At 46.1% G+C, this 15,707-nt stretch overlaps 6 protein-coding genes and 1 non-coding gene across 7 annotated transcripts; 5 read left to right on the forward strand and 2 right to left on the reverse strand.

Moving 5' to 3' along the window:
- Positions 1 to 789: 789 nt before the first annotated feature.
- Positions 790 to 1,819, forward strand: GGS22DRAFT_187737 (putative short-chain oxidoreductase; the record flags this gene model as incomplete). Its single annotated transcript, XM_047964631.1, has 3 exons — positions 790 to 1,019; positions 1,104 to 1,372; positions 1,431 to 1,819. 3 exons carry the CDS (start codon positions 790 to 792, stop codon positions 1,817 to 1,819), a joined length of 888 nt encoding a protein of 295 aa, XP_047819289.1.
- A 489-nt stretch (positions 1,820 to 2,308) lies between these two features.
- Positions 2,309 to 3,859, forward strand: GGS22DRAFT_187738 (fungal-specific transcription factor domain-containing protein; the record flags this gene model as incomplete). The annotated part of the gene is made up of 1 exon (XM_047964632.1): positions 2,309 to 3,859. The coding sequence occupies one exon, from the start codon at positions 2,309 to 2,311 to the stop codon at positions 3,857 to 3,859; it is 1,551 nt and encodes a 516-aa protein (XP_047819290.1).
- Positions 3,860 to 4,317: 458 nt separating this feature from the next.
- On the reverse strand, positions 4,318 to 5,774 carry GGS22DRAFT_199759 (uncharacterized protein; the record flags this gene model as incomplete). Its single annotated transcript, XM_047966337.1, has 4 exons — positions 4,318 to 4,791; positions 4,853 to 5,038; positions 5,093 to 5,364; positions 5,465 to 5,774. The coding sequence occupies 4 exons, from the start codon at positions 5,772 to 5,774 to the stop codon at positions 4,435 to 4,437; spliced, it is 1,125 nt and encodes a 374-aa protein (XP_047819291.1). The 3' UTR covers positions 4,318 to 4,434.
- Positions 5,775 to 9,297: 3,523 nt separating this feature from the next.
- On the forward strand, positions 9,298 to 9,380 carry GGS22DRAFT_t58. Its single transcript has one exon. It is a non-coding gene; the product is annotated as a tRNA-Gly (tRNA).
- Positions 9,381 to 9,613: 233 nt separating this feature from the next.
- GGS22DRAFT_129422 (amidohydrolase family-domain-containing protein) lies at positions 9,614 to 11,789 on the reverse strand. The gene is made up of 4 exons (XM_047958429.1): positions 11,665 to 11,789; positions 11,038 to 11,606; positions 10,509 to 10,977; positions 9,614 to 10,456 (listed from the first exon to the last, which is right to left on the reverse strand). The coding sequence occupies exons 2-4, from the start codon at positions 11,515 to 11,517 to the stop codon at positions 9,678 to 9,680; spliced, it is 1,728 nt and encodes a 575-aa protein (XP_047819292.1). The 5' UTR covers positions 11,518 to 11,606; positions 11,665 to 11,789; the 3' UTR covers positions 9,614 to 9,677.
- Positions 11,677 to 13,552, forward strand: GGS22DRAFT_160984 (protein-tyrosine phosphatase-like protein). Its single transcript, XM_047961011.1, has 3 exons — positions 11,677 to 11,929; positions 12,054 to 12,679; positions 12,772 to 13,552. The coding sequence occupies exons 2-3, from the start codon at positions 12,179 to 12,181 to the stop codon at positions 13,102 to 13,104; spliced, it is 834 nt and encodes a 277-aa protein (XP_047819293.1). The 5' UTR covers positions 11,677 to 11,929; positions 12,054 to 12,178; the 3' UTR covers positions 13,105 to 13,552.
- A 134-nt stretch (positions 13,553 to 13,686) lies between these two features.
- On the forward strand, positions 13,687 to 15,628 carry GGS22DRAFT_160985 (MFS general substrate transporter). Its single transcript, XM_047961012.1, has 3 exons — positions 13,687 to 14,033; positions 14,090 to 14,394; positions 14,529 to 15,628. The coding sequence occupies exons 1-3, from the start codon at positions 13,826 to 13,828 to the stop codon at positions 15,393 to 15,395; spliced, it is 1,380 nt and encodes a 459-aa protein (XP_047819294.1). The 5' UTR covers positions 13,687 to 13,825; the 3' UTR covers positions 15,396 to 15,628.
- The last annotated feature ends 79 nt before the right edge of the window (positions 15,629 to 15,707 follow it).

Raw genomic sequence — 15,707 nt, forward strand, 5'->3', positions numbered from 1 at the left:
ACCAGTCAGCGTAACAACTATCTTCAAGCCCAACAGCAAGCGGGGTAACGCCATAATTGACGATAGATATCAGCAATCAGGTAACTAGGTAGGTACTAGGTAGGTATCTACTCAGGTAGTTCCAAGGATGCCTTGGTCTTTGAGGGTATTAAGTATAATATTCTCGGGATTTAGCTGTATAAAAGGAGGTCTCCCCCCTTATTTAGACCTTAAAGCCTAATTGGCTTAATGCCCCCTTTCAAGCTAACAAGGCCAATTATAAGATATCATGTAGGCTGATTGCTACTATCAATGACTAACTAGTCTTTCTTATGTTACCAAGTGAGCTTCTTTTTTAGGCGACGGTTCTTGATTTTGATGTCTATTATTCCTATTTCCATTAAGTATATATGGAATTTAACAGGTGTTGAGCGCACAATTCATCGAATAGCTTGTCGTATAGTTTTCTAGCTATAACACCAGCGTGGAACGGGATAAGGCTGCCAATTTTAACCCGTATAACCACCGTTGAATCCGGACTTAACTTTAAGTCCAACAGATATACAACCATGAACCAGTCTCGCCCCGGAGCCACCATCAGTCGAAGACGCGAGGCTGGAGTTAAGGTACGATACTTTGAAGCGGCTGGTCGTTACAGCCCAAGCAATATTCTACAACCGCCGTGACGATCATCGATGTTCAAATATATATATCTAGTGTCATATCACACAGAATACTTCGTTCGGATTCCCCCAGACATCGAGCATTAAAAACAAATCACTTTGAAAACGACTGAGATATATATTCACGATGACCACATTCGCCAAGCCCAATCGTCCTCTCACCTGGTTAATTACTGGGACCTCCTCAGGCTTTGGTGAATCTTTGGCCCGTCTCGTCCTCGCCAATGGCCACAAGCTAATCGCAACTTCCCGCAACCTTTCCCGTAACCCAGATTTCGTTGCCGAGGTCAACGCTCACGGAAACGGTAGCAAATGGCTTAAGCTCGACGTTGATAATCAGAATAGCGACAAGTTCATGTAAGCATATCGCTTTTTGCGAAGATCTTACGAGAGAATCTCAAAGGTCTTGTGCAGTGCAATTACTAACACTTCATATGTTAGCGAATCTCTCGAGGAGTCAGGAGACAAAATCGATGTCCTAGTAAACAACGCCGGATATTCGATTTATGGCCCGATGGAAACTCTCACCGAAGAGGAACTGCGAGCACAGATGGATACTCTGTACTTTGGTCCCGTCAGACTCATCCGTGCCGTCTTACCGCACATGCGAAAGCGAAAATACGGCGTCATCGTAAATATAAGCAGTGGTGCCGGCTTGGAAGGAAGAGATAGCATGGGTGGTTATGCCGGAGCCAAGGCTGCCCTCGATGGTAACTACCACATGTAATCCTCAGCTACTGCATATTTATGCTTATTAATGTCGTTTAGGAATGTCTAAGGTCCTTGCTAAGGAAGTTGCCCCGTTTGGCATTCGTACTTTGACAGTCACGCTTGGGACCTTCAATACAAGTTTCGGCGACGCCACCCGCGTTGGCAAGACTCCCCTCCCTGATGTTTATAAGGGGTCTGTAGCAGATCAGATGATCCAAATTATGTCCAGTGGCACGTTCAAACCAAATGGTGATAAAGACAAGGCCATGAAGGCATTGTATGAGGTCGTTATTGGGGAGGGCGTTGGCAAAGGCCACGAAGCTGAAAGTCTTCTACCCCTGGGCCAAGATATGACGGTTCGTGTGAAGACGGTCCAGGAGTATCTTGGTCACGCTTTAGAAGTCTTCGGTGATGTCTGCAATAACGTCAGCCTGGAAAAGAAATAAACTGCCTGTTGACGCCAAGGCATAAGGTGACTCCCGGAAACGCTCCTGGCATTGATCGTGGAAGGGGATACAATAACATTCAAGGTCCTAAGTAGCCCACCTAATAGCTTCCATAGAATACATACCTAAACTGATTCCAAAATTAAAGAGTAGCAAAAGGAAAATTGTTGCGTAAATGGATACCATTTGTTCCTTCCCTACAGGTTTGAGACACGCCTTCTTCCACTATGCCTAGACGTTAGGCAGCGACAGAGTCTACTTGCAGTGTCTAACCCAGTGCGCTTTCCGCCTCCTACATCGGTTTACGGTGTTAATGTGTATACCAAAAAAATAATAACACTCCTCCTTAGAAATCCTGGCCATTATTTCTTCTTTTTCAATAAAAAAACTATCGGACGACATATAGCCAATATCTTTGACTGGAGAAACGAATAACTATTGCTTAGAACTCGTCGGTACTAATTATCTCACAGTTTTCATTCTAGCAGTATGGAAATGGACCTTACCTTCTACGAAGTTAAAGACATCAGCGATTCCGACTCTGATCGCACATTGCCCAAAAATTTAAGAGAGGCATCTACAGTCGTACTTCAATCTATCGAGAATGATGCAGCAGAACGATACTCAGAGAACTCCTCTATGCAGTCTCAGCGAGGATCCGATTGCTCGCTTCCTAGTGATGACACTCATAATGCAACTCCCATTCCCTTTGGAAGATCTGAAACCCTTGCGGCCAACTATTACATCGAATACGGAATTCCTTTCCTGTACCCATGTTACCGTTCCAACCCTATTCAAGGCGGTAAATCATGGATATTGGACATGGCGATGAATAATCCGCTATTACGACAAGTTATCGTATGCCAAGGCTCCTATTTCTTTGGCCTTATAGGGAGCTGGGCTGACAATAACGCTCTCTATGAGACGGCAGTCACACAAATGAGTCAGGGTGCTACAATTTTGACGCAGGGGCCGGATGTTTTCATCAGTACAGGCATCCAAGACCGTCTACCCGAAGCTGTACATACTATGACAGCCATTATGCAAATGCAGCGTTTCAGCGCTGCTACTCAAAGATTTAGCAAGTGTCAGAGTTACCTTGATATCGCACGAACGATATTCAAAGCAGTCCTTGGAACCGCAACATATGGATTGGAGAACCCCCGTTCAAGTTTCGAGGCCGTCATAGATCGCTTGGGACCAGGATCCCATATAGTACCCTCCCAAATATTCCCAGTGAGCAGTCCTGATCAAGCGGGGTTTCGGTTCAGCACTATTCTTCTAATATTCGATGACATAATTGCCAGCACTGTACGCAATGAGAAGCCTACACTCTACGAGTACATCCCTAGTATTCTTGGCCACAAAGACGACCCCTACCCACCTATTGATTTCTCCGGTGTCGTGGGATGTCGAAATTGGGTATTGGTACAAATAGCCGAGATATCCATGCTGAAAGCGTGGAAATATCAATGCAAGCGAGCCGGAATTATCGATCACGAGGAACGAGTCCGCCGCGTGACGGAAATCAGAAAGGCGTTGGAACTGTATCTTTATGACCTTAAGAAGGAAGTTAAGACTATTAAATCAGGAGAGGACATGATGCCTGAAATATTTATAACAGAGACCCTACAAACAATTTCTATCCAGACCTCCTTGATTACACAAGTCTGGTGTCACGCAGCACTCCTTTATCTATCTCTAGTCGCGGAGGACGATGGGCCTTCCGGAATTCCGAAGCAAGTCCATGTTGGCAATATCATAGCGTTGCTATACTTGGAGATATCGCCAAAAACACGTATCCGCACGATGGCGTGGCCGTTCTATGTAGCCGGCTGCCTCTCGCAACCGGAGCGTCGGTGGTCTATGCGCGAAACCGTGGCGATGCTACAACCACTAAATGCGTTCGGAACGATACAGCTGGCATTTGATATCATGGAGAGCGTGTGGCAAAACGGGGGCGCAAAACCGAATGCTTCGGAAGACGACCTTTCGGACTGGTTTACGAATACAGATAATGTTACAGCGCTACTTGTTTAGCTGTATCAAACTACGCTCTCAGTCATTGGGAATCGTTACATAGGTATTTAGCACAATATTCATAGGTACCGTTGAATTGCACCTATGATAGGTAGCTTCAAACCCTCTCCAGATTCTTCTTCCAACTTCGATCAACTACTTGAACAGGACATAGCCTTTGTCCTCCACTGGCGTACCTAGTAGCTTCCACGATAGATATCCTCATAGCTACCTAGGTACTCAATTTTACTTCAGAATGTATTTTACCAACCATGTTTCTTTATCCAAGAGTCCAAGCCCATGTTAGGGTCACCAACGCTTGGTGGAAAGGGGTTGATTAGGTAATTGCTAGGAGTTGGGGTTAGGGTTAGGGTTGGGCGATAGTCGGAGATAAGCTGTCTAGACTCTTCATGACTAAGCCACCATCACCCCCTATTTTTGCAAATGGTAGTCAGGATCGATAGTTGTTCATTTATGTACCGGGTATATATGCATTATCCAAGAAAATCTTCAATGAGTGACTCGTAACGAGTGAATGTTGTTGTTAATAGAAATCCTCCAGGCCATACCCCAGTCACATCGATCTATTTGGAAGATCATGTTCGAATTGTCATCTCGGAGTTGGTCATCGGGGTTGAAGAAATTTGTTGATTCTCTTGTGGATTGTCATTGGTTGGCTCGGCATGGGTTTCTTCTAAACTCAATCTGCCTGCCTCTTCGTCTTCACATCTTATGTCTTTGTACTCAACAGTATCCGGTTTGGGGCTTTTCCCGGTCAGGGTAACAAGAGTTAAGCTGCCAATAACAATAACGGCACCTAATATTTCCCAGAGGTTGATCGTAGATTGGAACAAGACGCGGTCCAGGATCAGAGCCCAAACTATCTGAGAATAAATCATAACAGTAGCAGCTGAGGATGAGTCGCTGGATATTCCAACGGTGAGGGTGAACTCCTAAATTTGACGTTAGAACCCTTTAAAAATTTCAGGAAAATAATAATTCAAATCTCCTCACCATCGCAAGGCCACAGGTGCCGATGTACACTAGACAAAGCCACGTGAGCGGGTTCTTAGGCCAAGTAATTCCTGGAACTATCATAAGACCGATCCAGCTCACAGTTGCCAAGCTCCATGCAAATACATTAACACTGGTCAGCGGGTGCGCCCTCTTTCCAATGCAGCGGATCGACGTGAGGGTGATCTAACGTGGCATCAGCTTCAAAACTCGTGAAATTGTTAAATCTTTACTACTTACGACACCTCCACAGAGGCCAAGCACGGCAAAAGCCAAGCCCTTCATATTGGCAGTGGCATCCGCCGAGACATTACGCTCGGCAGCTTGTACCGTGCCGAATATCTCTTCAGGCTGGGATATGAGTACGACTCCCCCAAGCGCACCAACGGCGCCGAGGCAGTCAGTCCATTGGACACTAGCGAATGACAGATAACGAGTCAGGATCAACGACCCTAGAGGACCAAGAAAATTTAAAGCAGTTGCTTCACTAAGATTCAAATATACCATAGAAACTATTAAGCGTCGATAGTTAGTATACCAAGTAGCCCCGCCGAATACTAGGTACTTGAGCTAGTCTAGATAGGAATACGATATCAAAAGGGGAGGACGTACAGAAAAAACCCGAAGCACCGCAAGTACCGCCGAGGGCTCGCAGCAAGATCAGGCCCCGGACGTCAGGCGTGCCGAACAAGAGGTCGGACTTCTTAGATCCGCCGGTGCGCCAGAGATACCAGGTACATCCGAGGGCGGTGATCAACATGCGGACATGGAGGACCTGGAAGGGATGGACTTGCTCGAGTCTAGTCTCGGCGTACTTCGCGGCGGCGTTCAGGGTGGCGGCGGCCACCTGCGAAGCTAAGACGAATAACGAAGGACGATAGCGCTCGACCAGGGACATGATGGTCCCCGAATCTTTGGCCATTATGGGCGATACGCCCGGTCAATGGTTGCAAAAGAGTGACGACGCCAAAATGGCTTGAGAATGGAATGATGATGGTTCACATCGCTCTCTCTTCAGATAAACAAGATGTGTGTCGTCGTGAGAGACGGCCAAGTCCCGGGTTCATTATGGCGCCCCACTTGTATGGATATTGTAATTTTGATCGTCGAGTGGATGCTGCTGTCGTCCCCCGGCTTCTGTCAATACAAGTTGGGAATAATGTGATGCAACCTTGAATACCAATTCTCTGGTAAGATCTTCGACAAGGATCGCGATAATGATATCACGGATAGAACACGTGCTTCTCTATCTGAAGAAAATGTTGGTTTGGTGTTTGCGTGTACAAGAGGGGAGTCCTGAAGAATCCCGTTGCTTACCTATGGAGGTAAAAATAGATAGTCGGCGCTTTCAAACGCGTCGAAAAATATGATACACGCCAGGTCTCGTGCCGTGCCGAGTAGTCACTCCCCGAGTATGTAGGTACCTTCTCGTCTGCCTAGGTACGGACCCAGTAGGGAAATACGGAACTGAGCCGGTGAGCCGCAAATGGGAATTCGGGAACCCCGCAAAATTTAATCCAAAAGTTAATATACAATGCCGATAACCCGAAAGGGTTTACATGAATATTGTTTTATGATTTTGTAGAAAGTGTTCGCAAAAATGTTGCACATTTTGATCGGATGGGTTGGCGGAAGTTGTTCCCTATTCCAGTACTTAAAGCAACCAAATCTTACGCGACGCAATAAGTTTAATATTTTTTTTAAAAAAAAAATAAAGTTAGTATCAACTTAAGATGCATTATAGCCGAGGTATAAAAATCATAAAACCTAACCTACGAAGAAATAAACCCTTCCAAAATGTTAGATATACACGCCAAGTTGAAGGTTATTAGATCATTTCAGCTGTCGTCAGGGTATACCCCTGCAAATACAAGTCGATTTCATCCGGTTCAACCAATCAAAGGATAGATTTGGCTCAATACTTACCTGTTATGGAAAATGGTAGGCTATAATAGCCAATCAGATTAAAGGGGCTTGTGAGGGAGAACGTTCTTATTTGCTGGTATATTTGGTTCAGCATGTAATAAGGGCTGCATTACCCCTAAGCTTCGCGCTGTGAGCGTCGAATACATATTAGATGTATGATATACGTTGCGGACGACTCCTTTATCTCTTAGGGCGTAAGTACTAAATAGTATTATGTATTTTTTATCCGGGCAGCCGGGCTACCGGGTTAAGTTCAGATGTAAATGATGACATAATCCAATGTTCTGTGTGCAGCTCCGGGACGACATCAATGCTTACTAATCGCCAGCAATTAGGTTGGTAGGTGACGAGAAATCAAAATGTACAATGCGCTACAGTAAGTTAATATATCAAAAGAACATGGTGACTTGTAACAATTGCCTAAGGACTTGTTTGATACGAGCTTAGCTCAGTTAGAAAACCGTGTGTATGAACCGCTTGCGGCGCAAGAGGTTGGAACACATAGGTAACTAACTACCTTGAGCTAATGGTTCGAAACGGGTTCTTAGGCACTTGTTTTATTTTTTCTTCTCTTTTTTTTCACTTTATCTTTTCAATTTTTTCGATTCAATATTTTCATTAAGTACATCTAGGGAGGTAAATACGCAGCATACCTAGGACTTATTTACTACAAATTCAAGGCCTAATAATCACCTTTAGTGGGCTAATTATACTTCATCTTACAATAAAAATGATATCCCCTGCGTTACACAGTCGCCATCGATCGCTTACCACCGCTTATGTCAATTGCCTATATAAGCGGCGCAGGGGATATTTTGGCTCACAATATAATACCAGAGCATAACATATTGGTCACCCTTCCCGACTATTTTATGTAAGTACTAGGTAGGTACCTACCTAGTATGCCGACTTCTCGGTTTCCCTTTTTAAAGCGATATTGAATGAATCCCAGTTGCGGATGGTTTTTAATGTTGACCTCGACCCTTGCTTGAACAAGAAAGTCAAAATACCTTCAAAATCCTCCGTCTGGATAAATGTGGTGCCGCCTGGGTTTTTCTTACTCTGTGCAAAGTTGAATTGATGTCTCCCAACTAAAATTCCCGTCAAATTCCCTTCCCATTGAAAAGAATCTACTGAGTTTTCCTAGATAAATCGATAATCAGAAAATGACGAACCAACGGACAAATACAATAGGAGGTTTACCTTTACAGTCGGATGAAATACCATTCCATGCATATTGATTCGAAGACGATCCCCCGTCGTTAATTGAAGGGGGTTCTTGCTAGAGTCAACAAGTTCAACTGTCTACCCCTTATGCCATTGAGTCCATCGTGGAAAGTCTAAGAACTAAATGTATGGTACTTAGCAAGATTTCCAAAACATCCAGGTAGTCTTACATACTATCCACCGGACAACAGTGGGCGGCGCTTGGATCTCTATCTCCGTGGAAATGGTTTTGAGCCGTCCCATTATTTTAACAGAAGGCTCAAAGAAATAAAATATATGAGTGTATTCCGAGTTGTTAGAATTGCTGATATTCGAGCGCACACCCCTTTTTAGAAAAATCCCACCTTACCGCACTATATATACCTAGGAATTTCTTCTCTTTATAGTAACTAGTAGCATTAAACCTGAATATGTCTAGCAAGTAGATTAGAATTGTACTCTAGCGTCGAAAGTCGCAGCTCTGAAGCGACCTGGAGGAGCGAGAATAAGCCGACCGGAAACATCGACAAGCCGCCCCACTCCGAGAAACGCGCGAGGTATCCAAGAGCTGAGCGTGAAGATGAACTCGTCGACTTGTACGAAAGTTCGGACCAAAAGTTTGGACCATCAGCCACGTCCCTTACCCAGTGCGTGATGAAATAAGCAGCTATTTCATACTGTACTACTTTAGGCTAAAGCCGAAACCTGGTAGTGATCCGTTCGCTAAATTCTAGTGGATAACCACTATAGCTTAGCCTATTACAGGGGGCTTAGCCACTGGAGAAAAACGCCACACGGTAAGATAATATTCCAATTTAAACGGCTTTGGGCCATTAGAGCTTTCTACGCATGGTCCAAACCCCTGGCCCGAACCTTCGTATGTAGTCGATTTCTCTATATGCCTACTGGATACGTATACCTGACAAACATGTATAATGGAACATCTATAGAGACCATGTTGACTGATAGTAGGTAGAGGTCGGATATCCTACGTCAAAGAACTACCCTTATACTACCTAGTATATATGAAAGAATTTATCACAATACCCAGGCAGATATACAATGAGCCATTGATAAATGCATATTCATATCCCACCTCATTCAACATAGGCAGGCACCTCAAGCCAGAATACAGGAACGCGACTGGGACGCGACCCTCACATCTCCTTCACGCGCTCCTTCCTCCTTTCTTCGTCAACGGCCCGCGAACCGGGGCTTTTTCGGCCGGGAACACTCCGAAAGACTCATAAATAAAAAGAATCACCGGTTTAAACATCTAGCTCGTCACCTACGCGCGTTCAGAGCAATGAGAGGTATCCATGGAGTAGAAGTTAACTCGTTCCCCTTCCATTAAGAAAGTAAGGGAAAGACCCGGGTGCAAATCCCGGTGGGTGCAAAACACTTTTTTGTCGGTCTTTGGTTCAACTCCAGACAATTATCTTTTTTGTTTTTTATTTTTTTTCTTTCGATTTGGTCTTGACTGTTCAGTGTCATTTATTGATCGGTCTTAAAATATTTATCCCTTTTTCTCAACGTGCAAGCCTAATGATATTTGAACATACCTTCACTAGCTGCAAGTCATTCTTAGAGACACATAGGATCGTCAGATTTCACTTAAACCAAACCAAGTCATCAAGTATCCTGTTTTTTTTCTTCTCTATATACCCAGTGATTGGGCTTGCTAACCACCTCATCATTCCCGAGAATACACCTTCTTGCCTCCAACCCACGTCTCCTTGACCCTCAAGGAGCGTAGATCCTCAATATCTGTCTCCTCTAAGGGTCTGTCCAGGACTACCCAATCTGCGTAGGCCCCCGGCTTAATGACACCTGTCTTCCCCTTCATGAACCCGCCATACGAAGGACCCTCAGTGAAGCCCCTGATTGCCTGGTCCAAGTCGAGAGCTTCGTCCGTGTGCCATCCATCGGGAGAATCGTCTGTCCCTCGGCCTGTATGTGGATTGCGCCTTGTGACGGCTGCATAAATACCTTGAAATGGGTTGGGCGGCTCGACTGGGAAATCGCTACCAAAAACGGGGTTGACATCAAGTAGGGAGCGCATTCGATATGCCTCTTTCATGGTACGTTCCTTGCCTAATCTTGTCTCTGCGTATGCCATATCACTTGTAGCATGTGTGGGTTGAATAGAAGGGATGATTCCAACAGCATGGATTCGAGCCTGATCATCTGGGTGAATGATCTGGGAATGTTCGATGCGAAAGCGATAGTAAGATTGGCAGACTGGGAGAGGCTCGTCGGGACAAAGAAGCCTCAGGGCGGTAACAATCGCGTCAACGGCGTTTCGATTGGCTAGGTCACCGATTGCGTGGATGTTGACTTGGTAACCTTCCTTGGCCCATGCGATTGTGTCGTATACTAATTCGGAGGCGTTGACAAGTAAAGATCCTGACGTATCTGGACGATCAGTATAGGGGTCAATAAGGGCGCTACCCCAACTTCCGAGGGCCCCATCTATCTCAGGTTAGATTGGTCTGAAACATTGTAGAATTCTTGGGTGACTTACCAGCAAAGAGTTTCACGCTCCGAATACTCAAGAAGCCGTCTAGACTCGAGTATTGATCAATGTCATTGGGACAGAATGTGTTGCGTTCGTCGCATTCGATCATAGCATAAACTCGCACCGTCCAGTCATCACCCCCTGCCAGCTTCTTGTACAGGTTCAGATTGCCTGGCGTAACTCCGGCATCGTGAATACCCACGAGTCCTACTTCATTCAACTTCCCCATGGCGCTCTTCACGAATTGTCGTTTCTTCTCGTTATTAGGCTTAGGCCATAGAGCCATTACCATGTCCATCGCATTATCGCAAAAGACGCCCATGCCAGGTTCTCTAACAATTTCACCGCCAGGAATATCAGGTATGGATTCCGGGAGTAGGTCCAAGACGGCTTGGGAAACCCAGATACAGTGTACATCTACTCTATCGAGCATGATGTAAAGATCTTTAAGTCTCTTATCCGCTGCTAGATCATCCTTCAGCAATATTAGTATACGAATATTAATCAATTCAATATAGGGGTTAGGCCAACTTACGGCAGTCGGCATCTTCCCAAGAGCCATTTGATCCCATCCGATACCCCTCAGCCACTCCTCCTTCGATCCGGCCTTGGGGTTCTTGTCGGCATAGCTTAACACACGAGATCGGACATCATCCATGGAAGTGGAACCGAAGAGGTCCACCGAATTCAAAAACTCTCCGTATTGTTGCAAGTGTCCGTGTCCGTCCCACAAGCCGGGCATGGCGAAGCCCGGGTTCGCATTCTTGACAAACCCCGTATCCTCCCCGGCTTTAAATACCTTAGAAAACTTTCCGGTAGGTGACACAGAGAAGCAGTTTACGTAAGGTTCTGCTGCCGAGTTTGTGCGCACCGATTGATAGCAGTGAGTCTCCGCCTGAATGTAGTCTGTTATTCCCTGACGTAGCGTGATGACTGCGGCTATAGCGACGATCGCAGTTGATGAATAAATCCAGACGGTATCACGGCCAAACCGAGGAAGACGAAGCCAATCCATGATGACTAACTAGCCGGTGTAACCGGACCTAGATGCTATATTATCTCAGCAACAGAAATGTAGCTCATCGAGAGATCCGGCTGTTAAATCTAGCGCAGTTAGAAATCGTGTGGATTGAAGGGATCAATAAAGACAGAGCATGCTTACCTACAGCGAAACAAAAAAAATATTTTCACCCGGAAAATATTTAAGCAAACCAGCACAGTTTGAAGAATTAGAATTGTTCATTTTCTAGATTTGATATCACTTTCGTTGAGGCGTTGTGATAAGAAACCCTCCATTGAGTAAACTCCGAGTTAACTACATATTAGGTAATGTTAACGTGCGATATCGATTTATCAAGGGCTTACGTTAATATCAGCCAAGAGTCGGGGGACGGGTAACGCGGGGGCGGGGTACCCAAGTAACGTCACTGTAAAATAGAGGAAATCCCCTGTAAGCTATAAGCCAAGATGGAAGGAGCCTCGGAAGGTTTCTGTCGCTGTAATTCAGGGGCTGGGGCCGGGCTTCCTTTCCTTCCGTAGAAAGGTGCTTACACTCATATCATCCCTTCCTCCTTGAATCTTCATATTTCAAGCTTCTGTAAACCAACCAGAAGAACACCCAACACAAACGCAAACCCCGCCAACGAAATCACAACCGCAATTGCAAAATCGCAACCATGGCCGACGCAGCCGCGCTCCTCAAGCTCGCCGAAACCGACGTCTCGCAAGAGATAACCAAAGACCAATACATCCCCGTGCTAACGCAACCGCCCTTCGTCTTCGTCGACGGCACCTTCAACACGCGGGACATCGGGCTGGTCCCGGGCAGCCCTCTCAAACCCGGGTACGTCTTCCGGTCCGGCGCGCTGGCGCAGCTGTCGGAGAACGGGAAGGCCGTGCTAGGCGGCAAGATGGGCGTGAAGCGCGTGTTCGACCTGCGGTCGCCGGAGGAGCGCGGGAAGGCGCCTGACCCTGTGTTGGATGGGGTGGAACATACTTGGATCGAAAGCTCGAGGCCGGATACGACGCCGGATTTGGACCGCTTTGCGTTGGGGGATGGGGAGGAGGGGTACCGTGAGATGTATCTCGAGGTTGTGGATGTGTACCGGGAGAGCTGGAAGGCGATTCTAGAACATATTCGGGATCGTCCGGAGGATCCGTTCTTGGTGCATTGTACTGGTACGTTTGCTATGCTCCCACATTTTAGTATTGGTGGATAGGGTGATTGTAGGCTTTAGGCGGGGTCTTCGCTGACGTGTATTGATCATCAGCCGGACGTGACAGGACCGGCGTTCTAGCGGGTCTACTACTCACCCTCGCCGGTGCGCCGCACGATGTCGTGGTCCTAGACTATCTGCTATCGCGGATAGGGACGGAACCCGTGCGGTTGATGCTCCTAGACTTCGCGGTCAAGGGCACGAATGCGAAAAGCCACGACCAACCGGGCTTTTATAATCTGATCAACCTGCGAGCCTCGAGCTGGGCTGCGTTTGTCGACGGCGTGCAGAAAGAACACGGAGGCTTCGAACAATTCATCACGGATAAGCTGGGCTTCTCAAGTGATGACCTGACCAAGATCAAAGTGAACCTGACAAGCCCTTGAGCGTTTCGCTGAGCAGATATCTTGATGAAGAAGGAGCATATTGAAGTTTAGAGCAAGTGATACCATTGATGCCAGGATCGTCATGAGTAATAAGATGTCTTGAAGGGGTGACACAGTGGAGTGTGGTATCACAATTAACTATGGGGTTTGTTCGGAAAGCTGTGAGAGGTCTGATTTTTCTAATCAGCCCCTACGGTAGTTATATTTAGCAAGATCTATGACATACCTACAACTGTCGAAATGGGTCCCCACCACTAGGTAGTTAGCCATCTACCGATGGCCTTAATTCTGAGAGCACTATCTTAGAGCCCTAGACTAGGTATATAGTATTTAGTAGTTATTGTTATTATAGCGTAACCGTTCCCGATATCTCGGAAAAGTGTGGATACAATAATAGGTAGGTGGGTTGCATGTTATTGAATTGTTCGGGCATTCTACCAATAGAAACAAATCGAGTTGACCAAGAAGTCGTCTAAATAACGATTATGCGGAGGGCGCGCCGATATGTTATATGGGTATAAGTGAATAGTGCCAAATGTCGGTCGGTTTATAATAGGCCTCTCCACTCCTTTTCTCCTTTACCGGAGATATGAGAATTTATAAAGGTAAAGCTCACATCGGGACAGTTCCCGAGACTTGTATTGCGTAGATGGCCCATCTTGGTTTCTCGAACTGCTATTTCATAAAGAAATTGTTGGTATGATAAATTGCTCGTAACTATATGGCGAGTCGTGATATAGAACTAGAGGCTTTTGCCCACCCGACTCCAAGGGTCGGTGCGTCGACAATAGCAGTCGAAGAGCTAAATCAGCAGAACGAATTACAGCCCGAAGGAGAAAGACAAGAGTTCTCATTACCACCTGTCGATGGTGGTAAAGATGCATGGCTTTTCCTAGCAGCATGCTGGGCGATTGAAGCACTCGTATGGGGTAAGCTTCAGTATCCTCTTGCCAAAGTAGTAGCAAGCTATTAACCATTTCGATAGGATTCCCATTTGCCTTCGGGGTATTCCAGGACTACTATAGCACGCATGAGCCTTTCGCAGGCTCGCCAAATATCACAATCATTGGTACTTGCGCGATGGGTATCATGTATCTCACCGCGCCTTTAATGATGGGGCTATGTCGCCTCTTTACCAAATGGGCTCGATATACGTCTATAATTGGCTTGCTTACTATGTGCCTCTCGCTTGCAATGAGCTCGTTTTCGACGACGGTCCCGCAACTCATCGCTACCCAAGGAATTCTTTACGCCATCGGTGGTACGGTCGCGTACTCTCCTTGTATTGTGGTAAGTAAAAGATATGGGACGGTGGAAGCAATGTTTCCCCAATGGTCGTTGGAAAGAACGGCACTTCTCTGAGTTTTTGAAGTGAATGTCGTCTTAAAGTAATACTTACGTCGCTAACGAAGATATTTCATTAGTATCTAGATGAATGGTTCGTGCAACGTAAAGGCTTAGCGTATGGCATTATGTGGTCAGGTACAGGACTCGCTGGAGTCGTATTACCTCTTCTCTTAGAATGGCTACTTCATTCTTTTGGGTTCAGGACGACACTGAGACTCTGGGCTGGCTTGGTTTTCGTACTGGCGGCTCCTTTGGCATGGTTCATCAAACCACGCTTACCTCACTCGGCAACGAGCCATATGAAGCCATTCGACTTGAAGCTGCTTATGATCCCGGCTTTCTGGCTATACCAGCTAGCAAATGTCGTGGAAGCGACGGGATACTTCTTGCCGGGAATTTATCTCCCTACTTATGCCCGCAGCGCCTTCGGCACGGCTTCGTACAGTTCAGTGACCACGATCCTTCTGGTAAACATTGCTGCCGTCTTCGGGTCTGTAACCATGGGATGGCTCATCGATCGCCTCCATGTCACAACATGCATACTATTATCGACCATTGGTGCAACTATTGGTGCCTTGGTTATATGGGGATTGTCATCATCCCTTCCACTTCTGTACTTCTTTTGCGTCGTATATGGTCTATTTGCAGGATCGTACACCTCTGCATGGCCTGGTATTATGGGCGACATCGTCCGCAAAGGAGAAGCAACAGGCCAGGGCTATATAGACCCGAGTATGGTTTTTGGTTGGCTTTCTGCAGGTCGGGGCATCGGCAATGTAGTGTCAGGCCCATTAAGTGAGAGTCTAATGCAGGGTCTTCCATGGAAAGGAGATACGGCGGCCTTTGGTTATGGTAGCGGCTATGGCAGCCTCATCGTATTCACTGGAGTTACAGCTTTTCTAGGAGGTGCGAGTTTTGTCTGGAGAAGATTGGGTTTATTGTGAACATGGCTGCATGGTGGCTTTTGATAAGTCATATATTTTGTCTGTTTGAGCGTCATGGGATAGTTGGGGTTGTACAAGGAAAAAGTAATATTCTTATTATTGGAGATCGATAGAGGTAAAGGTACGTAATTGAGCTGATAGGCACACGATTTAGTGCTGCGTGCGACCTCGGGAATGTCACTACCTGCATTAGATAAGACATATTTTCAAATCGAGCAAATTTGATTGGCGAATGGCGGCTTTGCCTTTGGATACACGGCAAATGTCGGCAATCCTTTCCAGCACTTCCGTAAAATGGTAATATTATGTGCA

This window comes from Annulohypoxylon maeteangense (genome assembly GCF_022496945.1).
Source record: "Annulohypoxylon maeteangense strain CBS 123835 unplaced genomic scaffold GGS22scaffold_7, whole genome shotgun sequence".
Lineage (NCBI taxonomy): Eukaryota > Fungi > Ascomycota > Sordariomycetes > Xylariales > Hypoxylaceae > Annulohypoxylon > Annulohypoxylon maeteangense.

Bases quoted from the DNA above. Each gene is read 5' to 3' on its own strand.
- GGS22DRAFT_129422 (XM_047958429.1), bottom strand. From the start codon at position 11,517: ATGGATTGGCTTCGTCTTCCTCGGTTTGGCCGTGATACCGTCTGGATT. The intron at 10,978-11,037 runs GTAAGTTGGCCT...ATATTGCTGAAG, and splicing joins TTGGGAAGATGCCGACTGCC to GATGATCTAGCAGCGGATAA. The intron at 10,457-10,508 runs GTAAGTCACCCA...AACCTGAGATAG, and splicing joins GAGCGTGAAACTCTTTGCTG to ATGGGGCCCTCGGAAGTTGG.
- GGS22DRAFT_160985 (XM_047961012.1), top strand. From the start codon at position 13,826: ATGGCGAGTCGTGATATAGAACTAGAGGCTTTTGCCCACCCGACTCCA. The intron at 14,034-14,089 runs GTAAGCTTCAGT...CCATTTCGATAG, and splicing joins GATTGAAGCACTCGTATGGG to GATTCCCATTTGCCTTCGGG. The intron at 14,395-14,528 runs GTAAGTAAAAGA...ATATTTCATTAG, and splicing joins CGTACTCTCCTTGTATTGTG to TATCTAGATGAATGGTTCGT.
- GGS22DRAFT_160984 (XM_047961011.1), top strand. From the start codon at position 12,179: ATGGCCGACGCAGCCGCGCTCCTCAAGCTCGCCGAAACCGACGTCTCG. The intron at 12,680-12,771 runs GGTACGTTTGCT...TATTGATCATCA, and splicing joins CGTTCTTGGTGCATTGTACT to GCCGGACGTGACAGGACCGG.